The sequence below is a fragment of the Coprinopsis cinerea genome (assembly GCF_000182895.1).
Source record: "Coprinopsis cinerea okayama7#130 chromosome 4 map unlocalized cont3.4, whole genome shotgun sequence".
In the NCBI taxonomy this organism is placed as follows: domain Eukaryota; kingdom Fungi; phylum Basidiomycota; class Agaricomycetes; order Agaricales; family Psathyrellaceae; genus Coprinopsis; species Coprinopsis cinerea.
Genome location: NW_003307541.1, coordinates 318,215 through 336,257, shown reverse-complemented (window position 1 = coordinate 336,257; position 18,043 = coordinate 318,215). Strand labels below are relative to the sequence as shown.

General features: G+C 53.4%; 8 protein-coding genes across 8 annotated transcripts; 5 read left to right on the top strand and 3 right to left on the bottom strand.

Moving 5' to 3' along the window:
* Nucleotides 1-458: 458 nt before the first annotated feature.
* On the bottom strand, nucleotides 459-1,240 carry CC1G_02655 (hypothetical protein; the record flags this gene model as incomplete). The annotated part of the gene is made up of 4 exons (XM_001840140.2): nucleotides 459-564; nucleotides 619-699; nucleotides 754-1,091; nucleotides 1,148-1,240. 4 exons carry the CDS (start codon nucleotides 1,238-1,240, stop codon nucleotides 459-461), a joined length of 618 nt encoding a protein of 205 aa, XP_001840192.2.
* Nucleotides 1,241-1,952: 712 nt separating this feature from the next.
* CC1G_02654 (ankyrin repeat domain-containing protein 50) lies at nucleotides 1,953-6,343 on the top strand (the record flags this gene model as incomplete). The annotated part of the gene is made up of 8 exons (XM_001840139.2): nucleotides 1,953-2,115; nucleotides 2,177-2,341; nucleotides 2,396-2,420; nucleotides 2,478-3,044; nucleotides 3,105-3,454; nucleotides 3,508-5,884; nucleotides 6,078-6,264; nucleotides 6,335-6,343. The coding sequence occupies 8 exons, from the start codon at nucleotides 1,953-1,955 to the stop codon at nucleotides 6,341-6,343; spliced, it is 3,843 nt and encodes a 1,280-aa protein (XP_001840191.2).
* Nucleotides 6,344-6,925: 582 nt separating this feature from the next.
* CC1G_02653 (hypothetical protein) lies at nucleotides 6,926-7,708 on the bottom strand (the record flags this gene model as incomplete). Its single annotated transcript, XM_001840138.2, has 3 exons — nucleotides 6,926-7,370; nucleotides 7,459-7,527; nucleotides 7,581-7,708. 3 exons carry the CDS (start codon nucleotides 7,706-7,708, stop codon nucleotides 6,926-6,928), a joined length of 642 nt encoding a protein of 213 aa, XP_001840190.2.
* A 618-nt stretch (nucleotides 7,709-8,326) lies between these two features.
* CC1G_02652 (hypothetical protein) lies at nucleotides 8,327-9,980 on the top strand (the record flags this gene model as incomplete). The annotated part of the gene is made up of 3 exons (XM_001840137.2): nucleotides 8,327-8,341; nucleotides 9,217-9,494; nucleotides 9,560-9,980. 3 exons carry the CDS (start codon nucleotides 8,327-8,329, stop codon nucleotides 9,978-9,980), a joined length of 714 nt encoding a protein of 237 aa, XP_001840189.2.
* A 308-nt stretch (nucleotides 9,981-10,288) lies between these two features.
* On the bottom strand, nucleotides 10,289-13,218 carry CC1G_02651 (hypothetical protein; the record flags this gene model as incomplete). The annotated part of the gene is made up of 12 exons (XM_001840136.1): nucleotides 10,289-10,552; nucleotides 10,660-10,903; nucleotides 11,001-11,198; nucleotides 11,253-11,570; nucleotides 11,644-11,935; nucleotides 11,994-12,062; nucleotides 12,118-12,231; nucleotides 12,284-12,633; nucleotides 12,691-12,725; nucleotides 12,781-12,815; nucleotides 12,871-12,923; nucleotides 12,980-13,218. The coding sequence occupies 12 exons, from the start codon at nucleotides 13,216-13,218 to the stop codon at nucleotides 10,289-10,291; spliced, it is 2,211 nt and encodes a 736-aa protein (XP_001840188.1).
* An 809-nt stretch (nucleotides 13,219-14,027) lies between these two features.
* CC1G_02650 (mitochondrial inner membrane protein) lies at nucleotides 14,028-14,929 on the top strand. Its single transcript, XM_001840135.2, has 5 exons — nucleotides 14,028-14,156; nucleotides 14,222-14,266; nucleotides 14,320-14,522; nucleotides 14,579-14,711; nucleotides 14,775-14,929. Exons 1-5 carry the CDS (start codon nucleotides 14,078-14,080, stop codon nucleotides 14,810-14,812), a joined length of 498 nt encoding a protein of 165 aa, XP_001840187.1. The 5' UTR covers nucleotides 14,028-14,077; the 3' UTR covers nucleotides 14,813-14,929.
* Nucleotides 14,930-15,246: 317 nt separating this feature from the next.
* CC1G_14319 (hypothetical protein) lies at nucleotides 15,247-15,743 on the top strand (the record flags this gene model as incomplete). Its single annotated transcript, XM_002911278.1, has 2 exons — nucleotides 15,247-15,636; nucleotides 15,732-15,743. 2 exons carry the CDS (start codon nucleotides 15,247-15,249, stop codon nucleotides 15,741-15,743), a joined length of 402 nt encoding a protein of 133 aa, XP_002911324.1.
* Nucleotides 15,744-15,939: 196 nt separating this feature from the next.
* CC1G_14318 (hypothetical protein) lies at nucleotides 15,940-18,024 on the top strand (the record flags this gene model as incomplete). The annotated part of the gene is made up of 2 exons (XM_002911277.1): nucleotides 15,940-17,932; nucleotides 17,987-18,024. The coding sequence occupies 2 exons, from the start codon at nucleotides 15,940-15,942 to the stop codon at nucleotides 18,022-18,024; spliced, it is 2,031 nt and encodes a 676-aa protein (XP_002911323.1).
* Between the last annotated feature and the right edge of the window lie 19 nt (nucleotides 18,025-18,043).

Here is an 18,043-nt window from a genome sequence, read left to right as displayed (position 1 = left end):
TGCTTTCGAAATGTAAACTGGGAAGAAAACGATGTCAAACTTGTATGCTGGCGGACCAGCTGTGGAAGATGTGCTGCAGGGGACTGCAGTGGACCCCAAGAAGATGTTTATTCCCCCGAATATGGTACTCGTGGTCGAGAAAAAGGGTGATGCTCCTTGAGCAAAACGGTGATACTCCTTATGCAAGGTGGTGATGTCCCCTGAGAAGTCTCTGAGAGAGATCGTCCGTGAGAGGACCCCTGACGGCCCTTACCCCGATGTGGCCCCTTCTGTCGCAGTTCCCGCACGATGCAACCCGCGCCAGTGGAGTGGAGAAGGCACGGTTTGGAGCTGGCTGGGATGAGAACCAGATGTGCAATTTGGCCACCAGGTTTCCAGTCACCTAGCCTCTAGACGGTTGAGGCTGCAATGGCCGTGTTTTGTGTTGATCCAGTGAATCTTGCTAGAGCAGAAGGGCGTTACGCGTTCTCGGATGGGGCACTCGCTTCCTGAAGTTTCTTCTCTCGCTTTTTTGCCCTTGCTTTCGCGGATTTGGACAACTTGCGCGACTTGGGCGGCTGGTATCTACAGGCCCAGCTGTTAGTGAAAGCACTGCACGAATCAGGAACAACAACGTACGTTGCGCCTTTGACCAACGAGGCGGGTAACTCATACAGGGACAATGTGACCCTCATGTACGGTGTTTGCACCAGCTTGACACTGTTATGGACGTTGTTAGCGTCGCGTTCAATGAGTAATATGCGCGTCCCATACTGATTTGTGCCAGACAGCATCTGCACAATCTTCTCCGCTCGTTTCTTCTCTTTCTCTGCTGTGGATACCTCTTCTCCCTCTACAGCCATAGCATCATCTTCCTCCCGCTCCAAGTCCTCCAGGATCCCAATCTCGTTGTATTGGTGCAGGCCTTTCAACCTGACCGACCGCTTCTCCGCCAACCGTTTAAGAAACTCGCGTTTGATGATCTCAACGACAGTCAAGAGCCTTGGAACCGTCGTTACTGACGGTGGCATCTTCGGTGACGCCCCCGTCTTTACATTTTCCGCGTCCTTTGCTGGCAAGGTATGCAGAACCAATGGAATATCTCCTGCTTTCTGTTCTGGGTCAATTTGGGTCGTTCGAATTCGGGTAAAAAAAAAAATGGGAATACCTCTAGATGGGCCAGAGCGAGGCTGACCCAGGTCTTGATTTTACCGTTGCTGGTTATCCGAATGGTCATTGAGCGCTGGGGGTCGGCCGACATGGTGGCGAGAACGAAGAACGCGACTGTAAGGCATCAAAGCTGTATTGTCCTGGCGGATCAAAGGGGATCAAAGCGGTCCGTTTGCCATCTATGGCGACCAATCGTTCCTCTCCGCCTTACTGTTGAACTTGTTCTTCGTTCTCCTTCCATGTTCGCCCTCTGTGTCGGGTTATACATACTATAACAATTCCCACTGCGATCCTTGGCCCACCCTCGATACCATACCAGGATCTTGGAGCACAATGGGCGCTCTTATCGAAATCTGCTTCTCGCAGAGCAATTCACAGCAACCCGCCTCATTGGCTGTGTTTTGGGCGTTTAAAGGCCCATGTTCTATTCATACCACTCTATTAGGCGTAGCCTCTTCCTTCCCCATCAACTGTTAGTCCTCCAGCTTTTGTTCAGAGCTTGAGCACGAACTCTCCTGTCCGAGAAGTTCATGAGAGAACCTCTGGGCCGCCATCGTCAAGCATTAAAAAGCGCTCTCAATCTTGGACAGGTGGGTGATATACCACTATTTTTAGGTTCATCTTCATATCAGTTGCACAGCAGCCATTCGCACGGCCTTCATGCTGTGTATCCGTGACCCTATATATATGTTCAGGCCACGCAGAGAGGCCATCTTGAAACGAAGCCCCCCGGGATCACTGCTCCCACTGCAGGTGAGTTCTCTGCGCGGCATAGGTCATTTTTCTAATGTTTCTTTGGTAGAATGGACGTGGCGCCCACGAATCCCACTCCAGATCATGTGTCTCCCGTCTTCGTCCTGAAGGACAGCCAGGTCCATGACGGCGGCATCGTGGCAAACAATGTCCAAATCTCTCAAATCTTCCATTCCCCTGCACCACCAGCTCCTTCGACAGATGTCTCGAATAGTGAGTATAGATGGAACATCGGGTCGCTTTTTTCAACTCACTGGGCGCGCAGACAATCTAGTTGCAAAAATCAGCGATTGGCTCAAGCTCAAAGTCAATTTTCATGCCATCCACAACGACGTCAAGAAGAAACGGACTGAGGCAACGGGAGATTGGTTCATTAACAGCTCCAAGTACCAGGAGTGGAGAGCTGGCAAGGGAACCGTTCTATGTGGAACTGGCATCCGTGAGTCCCATGTAAAATACGCCACTACATACCTCACCTAACAGCAACGTTTAGCGGGCGCTGGGAAAACGACGTTGATGTGAGGGTCTCATTCTCAAGGAGGTCGTCTTGCGATATTGAAAGCATTCCCTGACAGGTCGCGTGTCATCGATGATTTATTACACCTTGAAAAGTCGAACGATAGCAAGATCTGCGTCCTCTTCGTCTACCACCGTTACGACGATCTGCTATCCACAACCGAGATTCTGAAGAGCTTAGTCCTTCACGCTTCCGAGAAGCAGAATCAGCAGTTCTTGGATGCCGTCAAGTCGATTCAATCGCGCTGCGAACTACAGAAAACCGACCCTACCGAAGACGACTTGATTGGCCTCCTCCAACTACTGGAGACCATTTTCGACCGCGTCTTTTATGTCTTCGATGGCGCAGACGAACTGGTCCAGCCCCATGTCCAATCCGACACTCTTGTCGGGTTCATCAAAGTAATTAATCGACTGCAAGGAAACATCATCATCGCATCCCGACCATTAGAGCTGCTGCAGACAATAAAAGGAGTTATCCGAGTCGAGTTGATGGCTCAAAACGACGATATGCGGACCCTCATTGACGACAAGATTGACTGTTTCCCAAACCTGAAGGAGGTACTCGAAGAGACTGGGAGGAGAAAAGAGATCGTTGACGGGATAATAGACAAAGCCAACGGGATGTGAGTCAGCGCCCCTCTTCGGAATGAACTTTGACTGACTACAATTAATTTCTTCGTCAGGTTCTTGCACGCGGCTCTGCAAGTCAAGGCATTGACCAGCTGTCATACGCCGACCGACGTCCAGGAAGAGCTGGCCAGCTTTCCGGAGGACCTCACGGATATGTATAAGAAGACCTTTCACCGAATCAAAGCCCAGGATCCCCGATCTGCACGAATTGCGACCATGACGTTGGCGTGGCTCGTTCATGCCAAGGCGCCCCTCAGCGTAGAGGCCCTACGAACTGCGTTGGCAGCCCATCCAGAAACGCATAGCGTTGAACCGAGCCGCATGCCACCCCTAAAGTCCATCCTATCTGTGTGTTGTGGCCTGGTAGAACATCATCCTGAAACAGACATTGTTCGCCTTGTCCGTACGTTGCCGGTGTCGCTGTATGCTCGGATTTAGGCTAATGCGTTCTCACAGACTTCACTGCTCGAGATGCTTTGGAACCGCTCTTGCTCGAGGAGCTGCCGCAACCGCACGCGGTGATCATCAAGGTCCTGCTTCAACTGATGGTTGACAATGGAATCCCCAATTGGTTGCAAGGCAAGGACGAACTAAAGGAGCTGCTTCAAAGACCTCTCCTTCGATATGCCTATCAACACTGGGCAGATTATGCCCGGGAATGCAGCAAACTGGCTGGTGCTCGCGAAGACGTCGCCCGCTTCCTGTGCCAATGTGCCTTGTTTCCCTACACCGATTTGGATAGACTATGGTTCGATATGGATATCCTGCAACCACTTCATGTCGCTGCCATGTACGATATCCCATGGTTTATCAAAGACGTCTTCGACGGTCATTACAACCCACTACTGCATAACCAAGCCAACAGGTATCCCGCTTTTGATGGATGGGATGTCAATGCGCGATCCAGAGACGGTGACACCGCGCTTCATTTGGCTGGGCACAACGGCCACGGAACCTGCGTAAACATCCTTCTGCAATTCCCGGCCGCCATCGATGTTAACGCTAGGGACGATAGGGGACGGACGGCGCTGATGCAGGCTGCAATAGGGCGACACCAAGATGTCGTTCAGCGCCTTCTCGTAGAGCCAGGCATCGATGTCCATGCTGTGGACCGGGAGGGAAGGACGGTGCTGATGGAGGCTGCAGCGCGTGGCTTCAAAGACGTCGTTGAGCGCCTTCTCGCAGAGCCAGGCATCGCTGTCAACGCTGTGGACGCGGAGGGAAGGACGGCGCTGATGGAGGCGGCAGTACATGGTCGCAAAGACGTCGTTGAGCGCCTTCTCGCAGAGCCAGGCATCGATGCCAATGCTGTGGACGAGCAGGGAAGGACAGCGCTGATGGATGCGTCACTGTATGGCGACGTATACGTCGTTGAGCGCCTTCTCGCTGAGCCAGGCATCGATGTCAACGCTGTGGACGCGGAGGGAAGGACGGCACTGATGAAGGCTGCAGCGCGTGGCTTCAAAGACGTCGTTGAGCGCCTTCTCGCAGAGCCAGGCATCGCTGTCAACGCTGTGGACGCGGAGGGAAGGACGGCACTGATGCATGCGTCACTGTATGGCGACGTATACGTCGTTGAGCGCCTTCTCGCTGAGCCAGGCATCGATGTCCACGCTGTGGACGTGGAGGGAAGGACGGCACTGATGTGGGCTGCATGCTGGGTTGGTTACAAAGACGTCGTTGAGCGCCTTCTCGCAGAGCCAGGCATCGATGTCAACGCTGTGGACGCGGAGGGAAGGACGGCACTGATGTGGGCGGCAGTACATGGTCGCAAAGACGTCGTCGAGCGCCTTCTCGCTGAGCCAGGCATCGATGTCCATGCTGTGGACCGGGAGGGAAGGACGGTGCTGATGGAGGCTGCAGCGCGTGGCTTCAAAGACGTCGTTGAGCGCCTTCTCGCAGAGCCAGGCATCGCTGTCAACGCTGTGGACGCGGAGGGAAGGACGGCACTGATGGAAGCTGCAGCACCTGGCCACACAGACGTTGTCGAGCGCTTTCTCGCAGCGCCAGGCATCAATGTCAACGCTGTGGACGAGCAGGGAAGTACGGCACTGATGTGGGCAGTAGCGGGCGGCCACAACGACATCGTTGAGCGCCTTCTCGCTGAGCCAGGCATCGATGTCCACGCTGTGGACGTGGAGGGAAGGACGGCACTGATGTGGGCTGCATGCTGGGTTGGTAACAAAGACGTCGTTGAGCGCCTTCTCGCAGAGCCAGGCATCGATGTCAACGCTGTGGACGCGGAGGGAAGGACGGCACTGATGTGGGCAGTAGCGGGCGGCCACAAAGACATTGTGGAGCGGCTTATCGCAGAGCCAGGCATCGATGTCAACACTGTGGACAGGGAGGGAAGGACGGCGCTGATGGAGGCTGCAGCGCAAGGCCCCAAAGACATTGTCGAGCGCTTTCTCGCAGCGCCAGGCATCAATGTCAACGCTGTGGACGAGCAGGGAAGTATGGCACTGATGGAGGCGGCAGCGGGCGGCCACAAAGACATCGTGGAGCGCCTTCTCGAAGAGCCAGGCATCGATCTCAACACTGTGGACGCAGAGGGAAGGACAGCACTCATGTGGGCTGCAGCGCAAGGCCACAAAGACATTGTCGAGCGCCTTCTCGCAGAGCCAGGCATCGATGTCAACACTGTCGACAGGCAGGGAAGGACGGCACTGATGGAGGCTGCAAAGGGTGGCCACAAAGACATCGTGGAGCGCCTTCTCGCAGAGCCAGGCATCGATGTCAACACTGTGGACAGGGAGGGAAGGACGGCCTTGAACCTAGTGCAGCAGGAGGCGATTCAGGCGAAAGAGATAGGGGGACAGTTGGTGAGCGGCGAGTGGGTGCAGGAGCGGATGGTAGTACATGAGGAGATAATCAAATTGCTTGTTGGTTGTCAGACGAATCTACTAGCGCCAGACCCCGTCAACTCTGTTGCCCTCCCTGCTGGCAGCGAAACATTGAACACCGACTTGTGGGGTTTTCTTTTGTCTATTTTCCATTGTCATCGTTCTGACTAGCTCGCTTTATAGATCAGATGCCCTGACGGCGCTATCGGATGACTCCAGCACCGAGAAAGTCATAATCGACTATGCAGGGCCATCTAACAAGGACCCGGAAGCACAACAGGATGTTATGGTTATCGACAATTCGTGCCGTTCGGAGACGTCGCCAATTCACGAGGCTGCGATTCAAGCTGCCGATCGTCCAACTTCCACGGTGCGTTGAATGGTTCCACTCATGTCTCAGGGATCTAACCCACTGCTTTAGCGTTATCGTGTTGGCTTAGCGCTCCTAGTGTTATTTGTCTATGGTTGGACTCCGGAACCGCAGTATTTTCAACAAATCATGGGTCGTTGAATGTAGCCATCTTGTGCATTGTGCCGGGTAGGAGATACATCTTGCGTTGTTTTGTAGCGTAAATACGACCGGCAACTATCAATGTCAACACCCACGTATTGGTCACAAGCCAGCCCCGGTCTTGAGATTATGCAGCGCGCTGTCACTGGCATAGGATCTTGCTAAGTTCTAACATATTTCATTCAACAGGTTTAGAGGATGCGCGTAACCACGAGCCCGGGAGTGGGACCCACTAGTTCTTATGCTAACATATAGATCGGCATCGTTTTCTGCTATTGAATAGGATACAACGAACTGAATTTTACAAACCGATTGTCGCCGGAGATTTATCTGCAGTTGTCCTGATTCGCCATTGTCTGTGGTGGAAATGACCTTGGAGATGAAGTTCGATGGTCTCTTGTGTCCTGGTAGTGGACAGATTCTGATACGTTCTCTCTGGTTGGTTGGTCGTACCCAATGTCGTAGAAGCGCTTACTTTGATTCCATTCAATCCAGACACCTGTAGCTTGTTTCATACCATCTACGCTCGGTGACCCACTGCAGTTGAACCTTTGACCAGATCTGCACCCCCAACCCACTGCCCATTCGACCCGCGCCCTCTCCGCTCGGTAGTCCATTCACACTCCGCGTTCCTCCTACCCTCCCACAGTTTCTGCTCCGCCTCTTGGGTCGATGAACTACAGGGCATCTTTAGTCGGTGAAGAACTCCTGGATCCTCCGCCTCTTTGTTGGCGATGACGGAACTCTCCGCCAATGAGTCAAGTTGGTCAATGATGTGCGTGTCGTCAAACTGGCGGTTGGATTCTTGGGGATGGTCGGGAGTAGATGTGCCATTCTGTAGGCGGCTTGAGGTGTCGAGATCGCTATCGTGGGTCCTTGATGGGCCCGTAGGCGATCCACGCTTCGCACAAGTCGTACCTCGATCGACAGGCAGCAGGAGTTTCTCGCAGTGTGAGAGTGCACTCCTACGCAACGGCGAGGAGGGAATTCGGGATTGTGAGCATTCATTGGAGTGATTTGGGGGCTTGCATGAAGACGATGCAGAGCACGGACACGTTCTTGACTAGAGACGGCAACTTGTATAGAGACAAGGTGACCCTCGTATATGGCATCTGCGCCAGCCTTGCATCGCAGTGAACGTCGTCAGCATCACGATCAAAGCGGAGTTGGCGTACCACATGCAGGTTTGTTCCAGACAGCATCTGTATAATCTTGGTGCAGGGTCTTTCAGCCTGGCTGACCGCTTCTCCGCCAACCGTTTGAGAACTTCGCGTTTGATGATCTCAACGACAGTCAAGAGCATTGGAAGACCGTCGTTGTTGGCGGTGAGATCTTCGCTGACACCTCTGTGTTCGCGCTTTCCGTGTCCTTTGCTGGCAGTAGAACCGCTGGAATTTCTCCTGCTTTCGTATCTGGGTCAATTTGGGTCGTTCAAGTTCGGGAACAAAAGCTGTATACCTCCAGATGGTCGAGAGCGAGGCTGACCCAGGTCTCCTATGTTACCGCTGCTGGCATCTGGACGGTCATTGAACGCTTGCGGTTGGCCGACATGGTGGCGAGAACGAAGGACCGGTGAGCAAACCATCAAAACTGCATCCGCTTGGCGGACTTGTGGTAAGCGGACGCTCTGCGCCGGAATTTCCTCGCCAGAAGCTCCCTGGGCTGCAGGCAAATTGTGAAGCGTACACGCGCACTGCGCAAGCCGCTGAGAGCGCAGAGGCCCGCAACGGCTGAGCTACAGGAAGGAATTGCAAGTTTCAGTCGCAGTAATGACTGAAGGGCGCGCCAGAACTTCGCTGCATTGCTCAAGCGCACTGCGCAAGCCGCTGAGAGCTAAGACAGTGACTTGGAGACTTGGAGGGTGAGATAGGAAAGAGTGAATGTTTCAGTTGCAGTGACGGGCTCACTGTGGGCATCCATTATGTCCATGCCGAATGTGCGAGTCTGAGCCTACACTGATACGAACAAGAATGAATAGTCTCGTTACATCTCACAATACACCCATGATACGAGAGACAGAAAATTGACAACCATCGTTCAAACTTAAACATACCATACCTCTACAGCACCCTCGACTTCTTCGATTCAAAAGTCCGAAGCGAGAACGGCACCGTTACGATCTCTAGAGACAGGAACAGGGTCTGCGAAGCACGGTTACTTCGTTGAAGGAACGAATTCATTGTCAGGGCACTCAAGGACCGCCCATTCGAGCGTGTACGGTGATAATATGTAGATTTCGGGCATATAAGAGCAGCTGGACTGCAATTTGGAACCAGCGCCCCAGTTCAACGTTCTGAGATATTCGAGCATATATTCGATTCAGATGGAGGGGCTGCGACTGTGTACGGAAGAGCAATCGGTTGGGATTGCTCGGCCAGGTCGCTGGCCCATGCCAAGCGCTGAGCGCTACTTTCCGAGGGTCACGCGGAAGTCACGTTGGCTGGAAACTTCCCAAAAGTACCCGACCCATTCTGGCTCGGAATCAAAGGGGATCAAAGCGGTCCGTTCGTGCGGGCGCTTATATGCGTCAAAGGGGTCAATCGAGCCAGGAGTTGGGGAATCTTTGACACCTCAAGGCTACCATCCGCTGCCATTAAACGCAATAAGATAGCAGTATTATATTACACCTAATCACCGATTTGGAGCCCCTAGTCCGTGCGCAGAAGTGATGCCAGGGTACGCAGCAACCTCAGAGTCTGGCGACCGATTCTGCCCTCTTTGACGCGCTTTGGCGCTAAATGATCCATCTCCACTTTTTTCTAACGTCCACTTATATGAAATGCCAACCCGGGCCCTCATTCTCACTACCAGCCGATCCTATCCCGGACAGTCGCAACCAATAAACGTCCCAACAGCGTGTCTAGCGCCCGCGATTTCTTCTCCTGCCTCGTCGACCACGCTGCCACCGAGAATCCCGGATTGTTTGCTGCCCTCAGAGACGTGGTGAGACGGTTCTCTCAGGAAGCTATTGCCTGGAAGGACTTCCTCCTCGCAACGCCTCGCAAAGAATTGTCCCAATTAGAATTCGACATCGAATCTTTCACGCATGCCATGGATATCCACTTGAGCAATGCAGGTTTAATTTGTAAGTCGGATTTTATCGTCCCCTAGGCTATCTCTGGAACTGACTATTTCTTTTCCTTCCTGATTTCAGTGGTCTGACAGAAGAAGAGGGGCACGCGATCCAACAAGCTATCCAGCAAGCCCCTGCTTCAACGACGGACCTCGTCAGCCACTTCCGAGAGAATCCGAGGGGCTTTGAAGCAGCGCTGAGGGGACTCTTCCACATGAACTGCAACATCTTCCCCGCTCGTATTACAGGGTCTGCGACGCACCCGTTCGGACCACAAGGTATGACCACGCGTTCGAGAAACGCTCGGCGCACCCCGCTAACGAACAACATCAAATGCACCACCTGCTGCAGGTCGGTCGACAGATCGCTGTTTGCCACTCACGTCTACGTGCAGCACGGGGTCGGTGCCTTCTACGAGCTCGCTCGGGATAGGCTTCAGCAGGGGGTACTCTTCGACACGCAGACTCATGTGATGTGCTCCAAGATGGAGTGTGGTCAGTGATGGTGGGTTTTATGCCGGAACATACCATTCGTTTTCATTCTGAGCCCTTTATTAGGCAGTATATCTCGGTGTATCCCACTAATACCTTTGTTTCGTGGTCCTGATCGAATGTGGGTTCCTATTGACTGCTGTTCCGTTCTATTTTACACTAGTATACAAACATGTCTGGTGCGCAATAGCTTAGTACCGATTTTAATTACACTAATACATTTCACATCGTGCTCCAAACCTCAATTCCACAAAAAGAAAACAACGAGAATACTTCCAGGACTCCACCCAAAGCTTGAGCCCAAACCGCCAAACCGTCCTCAATCCAACAACTCGGGTTCAAGATGCGGCATCACAGCACTCCGCTCATACTCCAACAACCTATGCTTAATCGCCGTCAGCCTCGCGATGCGCTGCGAGAGCTGCTGGCGCCTGGCCATAATCCCCGGGTCCTCTCTAAGCATCGCCGTCAAGTTCTCACTGTCCATGGCAGCTACGACTTGAAACAGTTTTGTTCCAATTCGGGATGCCAGAGCTTGGTGAAGCTCGGTTTCGATGCTCAGAGGGACGAGGTCGATGAAGCGCTGGAATTAAAGAGGAGTGGTGGACAGTGGGTGGTGAGATTGGGGATTGTGCATTGAGCATTGGATGGTGAATGTTGGGGTGACGGATCATGATGGATGAGACTCACCTTGGATGCAACTTGGAAGTAGGCGTAGATGTCGGCCATGACTTTGTGCTCGTCCGATTCTCGGACGTAGTATTTACCCATCAGTGCATCCGGGGCGTATTCGGCGTACCACGCCCTGCGCTCAGCACCGTACGCGTCCGTGTTCTGCGTAAAGAACGGGACGCTGTTCTCGATGTTGTAAAGTTTGTTCAGCATGACGGTAGTATCTTGGATGCAGGCCTGCTCTTCTCGCGACACGATCTCCCTGCAAAAAGAGGATCTCCGGTCAGGAATACTCAGGATTTCTCGAGGAATATGTAAAGGGAAATGGGCAGTAAATCGAGCGACATATGACTACATACTTGATCAATACCTTCAATTCCGCAAACCGTCCAAAGTTTCCAGAATCCTCGAGGAGTTCGTCGATTTGCCTGTTCAGGTTTTCCGCGACACGGGAGAAGCAAGCGAGGGCGGGAACCTTCCACTGACTGACATGTCGAAGGATGAAGTACTTCGTCGCTTCGAATGGGATGTAACTCGGGAGTTCCCAAGTCAAATTACTGGTATCTCCGAAGTCAGAACTACGACCCCACACCGATGATGCACCAACTCACTTGTCGATAGCAGCGCGAACCTCCTCAAGGGTTATCGTTCCATCATTATTCTGGCGCCTATTGTTGCTCGAGACGCTGAACTTGGGGGCCGTCTTGGCAATCTCGTCCCGAAAGGCATTGTAGTGCTTCTTGTTGACGTGCGTAAACTCCTTGTTCAAGTCTCCGAGGACGGTCCTCTCGAACGCCTTGCAGAATGCCGAGAGTCTAGAGATGATGACAGGGAGGGGGTGCTCCGCGTCGACGGTCTCCGGGAGTCTCTCGTACGCGGCCATATCCTGAGACAGAAGCTGGTCGACTTCCCTCTTGAGGATTGGAAGGCTGGCGTAGCAGGGCGTAAATGTTGTCAGCACCTAGAAAAGAGCAGACCGTAATATAAAGATAAAACACCCACTTGCTCTCAATGAGATTAATCAACAACCTACTCGTGCTCCTCACAAAATTCCGAATCCCAAAACGCGTACGATCAGAGAAGTCTTTCCAAGGTTCGGTGGTATTGAAGAAATGGAGTTCCTGTCGTTGGAGTTCGAGGGGTGTGTGGTTGGCAGCTCGGATTGCGTCGTCGGGGAGTTTGACGCAGAAGTATCCGTGCTGGAGCTGGTGCGCGTTGCCTTGGAGGATGTTCTGCCAGTTCGAGATCATGCCGGTGTTGCCTGGGCTCAGCATGTCGGGTTTGGTGCCCACCCCTAGGAAGGCGAGAATCAGGATGTGGTCTCTGATCACTGGGTGCTAGTGTTATCGTACCTATGGTTCGCAAGCCTCGAGGATCGGCTGCTTTGGCGAGTGCGAATGCTTCTTGGTTCTCTACATCGTCTACAGGCCGAAGGTGAGTACTTGGTGATCAAAACACTGGCCTACGCAAACTGACCTGTCATGGGGATGGTAAGCACGATTAACGTGTTCAAGCCTTTGATGGACCGCTTGACGAGGCGCTGAACCAGCGAGACCATGCTCGTGTCAGTGCTGTGGTGCTGAATGATACCTGTACACCATCAATACACACTAACGACAACGACGAAATGGAAAATCCTCACCCGGCAGATCGACGAAAGACAAATCTGCGCCCTGGGGGTCACGAACATGAAGCTCGACGGTATTAAACGAGAACGCCAACAACGCCCCCGTAGTCTGCATCGTCTTAATCTCAGCCGAGGTCTTCGTCGTGAACGAGCGGACGACGGTTTCGTCGATGTCCCCGGGGCTGAGGATGGCAGCTTGCGCCCTCTTCAAGAATATCTCCACGTCAGCGGGGTCGGTGAGGTCGGCAAAGTGGATGGTCGTAGGAGCGAGCCGCTCGGAGCCGTCATTATCGTATTCGAGGCGTAGTTGGATTCGGCATTGCCAGGGTCCGGAGTGCTTTGTCATGGTGCATTCCATTGGGCATCTGGAAGAGAGGTGGTGAGGGGTTTTAGTTTAATGGGTGGAGGTGGGGAGTGGGTACCTTGTGCAGGTTCCGGCGTCTCGAGGGACTTTGGTCTACGAATGGAAGTGTTAGGCCGGGATAAGTGAGGGAAGGTAGAGGATGTCGCACCCCCGTCACTGCTTCCACGACGGAGCTCTTTCCAGCTACAGGATGGATAATAAGAACAGGCGGCGAGTACGGAGATAAGCATGGGCGTACCTGATTGATTACCGATGAAGACGACACGAGGGATGTCCAGGAGGTGGTTGGCTCTGTCTCAGGGAGTAAGTTTCTAGTCGACATCAGAGAGAGAACAGACGCTACATACCCGAGCGCCTTGAGATCATTGGTCAGCTCGATGAGCCGCCGAGCTCGTTCAGCATAATCTGACTCGGCGAGGTCACCATCATGCAGGACAGTCGTCACAGTGGCGGCCGTATTGGCAGCCACATTGACAGTTGCATTGGCAGTCGTATGGGTAGTCGTATTGGCAGTAGTTGGAGAAGGTGGTGGCCCAGCGCTGCCAGTGCTCCCGCTTCCAGTCGTTCTTCGGCGGGCGATAGGCATCTGGGACAAGAGATAAGTATAGGAGTTGGGAGTGTAACACCATTCCTCTGACTCAGATGCGAGCCTTTATCTAGCAACGAATTCGTACCCACCGAAGTAAACATGTACAACGATACTGTGCGACTGAAGGGCAAAGAAGTACAGATTAGATGCTGCGGACTATAAAGTAGGCCGTCATGTGGTACGTGATTGCCTCGAGCGTGGGCTTCTTCGAATAAGCGCCCACCCCAAAATAGCCCTATTTGGAGGGCAGCAGTATACGAATCCGCAGTCAGATTCTCCCTCGTTCAGGAAGGAATTCTATCGCTGGACGTTTAGAAGCAAAACACGCGGCGCAGAATGCTAGACGTGTGACCTGTCGAGTGAGGCCTTGAGGAGTGGTGGTGCGGTGATGAAGTGGGGGTGTGGTTATCCTTCCTTTCTTAATGAGAATCTGCAGAGCTATTGGATTCTGAGTGGCAGTAATCTCGAGTATGGGAGGACCGCAGCGTCAGAGTAGGCCGTGGACCTGCCGAGTGCAGACGATACGTGTGTCAGAGCCAGAGGTGCGCCAGACTCTTCCCGGAACATTATCAAGTTCCTGTATGGAAACAGTCACGAAAAGAGTACCAGCATGGCCACGCTTACCAGGCGCTTGGTGAGGTCAAAGAGCGAGAACAAGCGCCGAAAACGCTGTGTGGCAGTATTTGGACGAAAAGGGTCCGGTTGAATCTCCGATGCCGGAGACAACCGGCTGTAACAGGAGGCTCGTGATTGGCAGGCGGGGTAGGAGGGCATTGGCGTTCCGGTCGCCGTTTGCATTTTGACCAAAACCCCCCACCAAACAGCTCGTATTTGACCGTCCTCGCCGTCGTCGACGATGTCCGCAAGCCTTGTCCTTCGTTCAAACGTCTCCAGGGCCATCGCCCGTCGCGCCGCTTTGCCCTCTGTATCCCAGGGTGCGTCCGCAAACCGTCATATAGAATCCCAGGTTTATCGTGTGCTCAACCGCCAAACTCTACAGTTCGATATGCGAGCCAGGATCCCAACGCCTATGTGCCAGGAGGACGTGAGTCGTTAAGAAATTCAGAAAAAGCGATTAGGCGCTAACAGAAACTGCAGCGGTGCTCCGAGGAACGGTCAACGACGCTACCACCTTCCCTCCACCATCAAGAGCCGCTGGATCCTACCACTGGGCCTTTGAGAAGATCCTCTCTGCCGCTCTCGTCCCCATGACCGCTGCTGCATTCGTGACAGGCGGAACCCAACACCCCGTCCTCGACGGTATCCTCGGCCTCAGCTTGATTGTCCACAGTCACTTCGGAGTGAGTTTCTCGTGAAATTCCGACCATTGGACCCGGTATTCATGATCTACATACAGTTTGACCAAATCCTCATCGACTACGTGCACAAGCGAAAATACCCCACTATCGCTCCTATTGCTACTTGGTCGGTCCGTGCAGCAACCGTCGCAGCGGCAGTTGGTGTCTTCCAATTCAACACCAACGATATCGGTATGTCGTGTCGTCACCATTATACCGCGTGAAAAGAAGCGTTTTTATTGATGGTTTTACTAGGTCTCACCGAGTTGATTGCCAAGGTCTGGACGGCATAGAGGGTGACTATACGCGGATGGAGCAAGTGCGAGCAATTCACAAGCGTCTCTACAATGACATGTCTACATATCTCTTAGTGTCCTTGAAAGGCTAATTATAATCTTCTTAAACTCAAAGCAGTCACCCCCTCACGTTGTTCGTTGACACAACGTCTTTCGTCAGTTTCAACCGCTGAATGACAGCGCTGCGCCTGCGCGAAGGCGAGAGCTGACACCGCAGTTTCTGGGATGGCGTGGAACTCGGGCGCAGGACGGACGATTGGATGCGCATTGGTCGCGACAATCAAGACAGTAAACATGACCGCGGAGGGGGGCGGGAAGCGTCCCAAATATCAGCGCGTTTAATTTCTACGCCATGGCACAACCGAGGGCCCGAGATTGACGCAGGCAGAGAGTACAACCCCGCACGATTTGGGAACTAGCTGCTCGAGTCGATGTCTCCCAAACCCGGTTCGGAATCGGACGTCCTCTGTCCACGACTTTCGTCCCTTTCAATTATACACCAGACGGTCGAATTCACCGAAGAGGCGCTGCTCGATTTCATCCGAGCTCGAAGGAACAAAGTGGTCTTGTCGCAGGGGGTGGCTAAAATCAAGAAGGTCAAGGTCCTGTTCGCAGTCAATTCGACCGTATCCATCCACAATGGCCAAAAAAGTGGCAGCAAGTCGTGGCCTCTATTGGCAAAGCTGAAGGACGATGCCGATGTTATACTAGACGACTTGAAGGTGGAGGTTCGTCATCCTCGAGACAAGGTCAACGAGTACGCTGCTGGGAGAGTATCCTCAGGTGAAATGTCTTTGGGAGAGGCTCTCATGGACCCCAGAGTAGGTCTTCCAGGCTGGACAGTAGTGATTCCACCAACTTATTCTTGACTTCGTACTCCCCCTGCGTGCGGTTGTGTTCTAACTCGTGTATATAGATGTCTTGGTAGGAGTAATAATGGAAAATTGGAGACAGTGTATGTCCATGATATCGTCAGCGAATTCTAACATAAGTAGTTTCGGATGTTCGTCTCCACATGCCCCTATTCTACATTGTCGCCATCAAATCCATCATCCCAGGCTTCTTGGCAAAACATAGGCATTCGTCATGGCCAACAATTCCGGAATGACCTCTGTCGTTTCAAGATGTCTTTGACCTCGTCTTCGCCCTTTGATCAACGTCTAGGAACGAATTACGCACCTTCAGACGCAGAGAAGGCACAAATCCAAGAAATCATCGCGGAAATTTCACCAGAGATCTCAAAACTTGACGGTGAAATTGAGGCTCTCAAAGAGGCGCTCGAGTCGTTGGAGAAGACAAAGGAGGAACGTTCAAAGTTCCTGGAGGACCACAAAGCGCTCCTCTCTCCGATCCGCGATTTACCCGTGGACATTATTCACGCCATCTTCCAACATTGCCTCCCCGACACCCATAACGCGGTTTTATCGCCTGCCCGAGCTCCGCTACTCCTCACACGGATCTGCAGGCAATGGAGGGAACTGGCCATCAACTACCCACCGCTGTGGTCATCTCTTCATATCCCGATTCCCAATGTTCCGGAGCCTATGCTCTACATACCTGGCTATTACACCAACAATCACGAATCCCGCGTGTTGTCCGAGGAAGAGCAGGAGTATTTCGATGGGGAGGTCGAGAGATGGCATAGCAGGATGGCGCAGAGAACGCAGTCGGTTTCTCTTTGGCTTTCACGGGCCAAAGGATCTGGTCTGTCTCTTTCTATTGTGGTTGGCAGGAAGCGAGATCGACATCCCTTTGGACTTGGAAGACCGGAACCAGAAGCAGTTACGGAACTCATTTCCCTAATTCTCGGATACGCGTCGCAGTGGGAACGGTTCGAGATTTCGGCGCCCCTCAATATCGCCAGCCGCTTTCTTTCGACACCAGCTTCGCGAACGCCCGCCCTTCGGTCTCTCAAAGTCAACACGCCCGATCGCATCCGTTTAGGGGATCCACCGCCAACCAACCCACCGAGCCTGTTTACCCCAGACGGCATCACCACTGCGCCATCTCTAAAGTCGGTTTGGTTCGAATCGATCCCGCTTGACAAGGCGCTGGATGTTCCCATCGGGTGGGGGAACCTCACGAGTTTCTTCTTCGCCCCTGACGATGGAATTCCAGGCCTGCCGACAGCGGGGAGTTTGACCCCGAATTCTGCCATCGAGATCCTTTCCAGGTGCCCCAACTTGAAGAGGTGCGGGCTGTTGGTAGGGAGTGGTTCGCCCTATCTGGCTAACCCGCAGGTCTGGGGCATCAACCCTCCGCAGGAAGACGTCACCCCAGGCCGTCGTGCAGTCCTCGAACATCTAGAGTCGCTCACATTGGAGCAATACGGGACGCGCTCCCTGCACCCTTTTGTAGAGTCGCTCGAACTTCCGGCGCTGAGGTCGCTCTCCTTCGCCGGGAGTACGACTCCTTGTCCGGCCAACCCTTCCCCTCTCATACCTCTCATGAGGAACTGGGGCCACAATCTGAAAACCCTTACTTTCGATTACCAGTTCCTCACGGACCCAGAGCTTCGCGAATGCCTCGAGCTGGCGGTCAATGTCGAAGAGCTCAGCTTATCGCTCAACGGGAGGCTTGGGCGCAGCTTCCATCACGCTGGCACCAACAATGACGAGGACCGGCGCCCTGCCCCTGCTCGACTGGGCAACAAGATGATGAAGGCGCTTACGCCGACGTACGACGACGACGACGACGACGCCGGCTCCGAGTCCGAGTCCGAGTCCACACGGTCTGTTTTGTGCCCTTCTCTCGTATCCTTCGCAGTCAGACTTCCGACAATCGAATTTGGAGAGGACGCGCTCCTCGCCTTTGTCCGTGGCCGACGACACGCCAAAGCAGCGGAGAAAGGTATCGCCAAAATCTCCAAAATCAAGGTGAACTTTGCGTATGATTGGCCGCAGGAAGTTCCTGGGGTGCCAACGCCCGAGAGTCTCAAGGGGTGGCCTCTGCTGGAGACGATACGGGATGACCCGGATGTGGACCTGGAAGGGTTGGACTTGAAGGTCAAGTGGTCGTGGTATGATCCTTCGGTTTATGATCGTGGGCTGGAGCGACCCAAGTCGGATACGACTGCGAATAGGGTGTGGAGTCCCAGCCAGGGACTTTGGAACGTTGGTGTGTGTGGAACTGTTACCGCAACATGCCCTGAGTAACTGACCTCTATTCTAGGCCTGGGCCCGTCTTTCTTGGTAGAACATGGATTCTGAGTAGAGACCGTGCATGTGG

Bases quoted from the DNA above. Each gene is read 5' to 3' on its own strand.
- CC1G_02650 (XM_001840135.2), top strand. From the start codon at position 14,078: ATGTCCGCAAGCCTTGTCCTTCGTTCAAACGTCTCCAGGGCCATCGCC. The intron at 14,157-14,221 runs GTGCGTCCGCAA...CAAACTCTACAG, and splicing joins TTTGCCCTCTGTATCCCAGG to TTCGATATGCGAGCCAGGAT. The intron at 14,712-14,774 runs GTATGTCGTGTC...TGGTTTTACTAG, and splicing joins ATTCAACACCAACGATATCG to GTCTCACCGAGTTGATTGCC.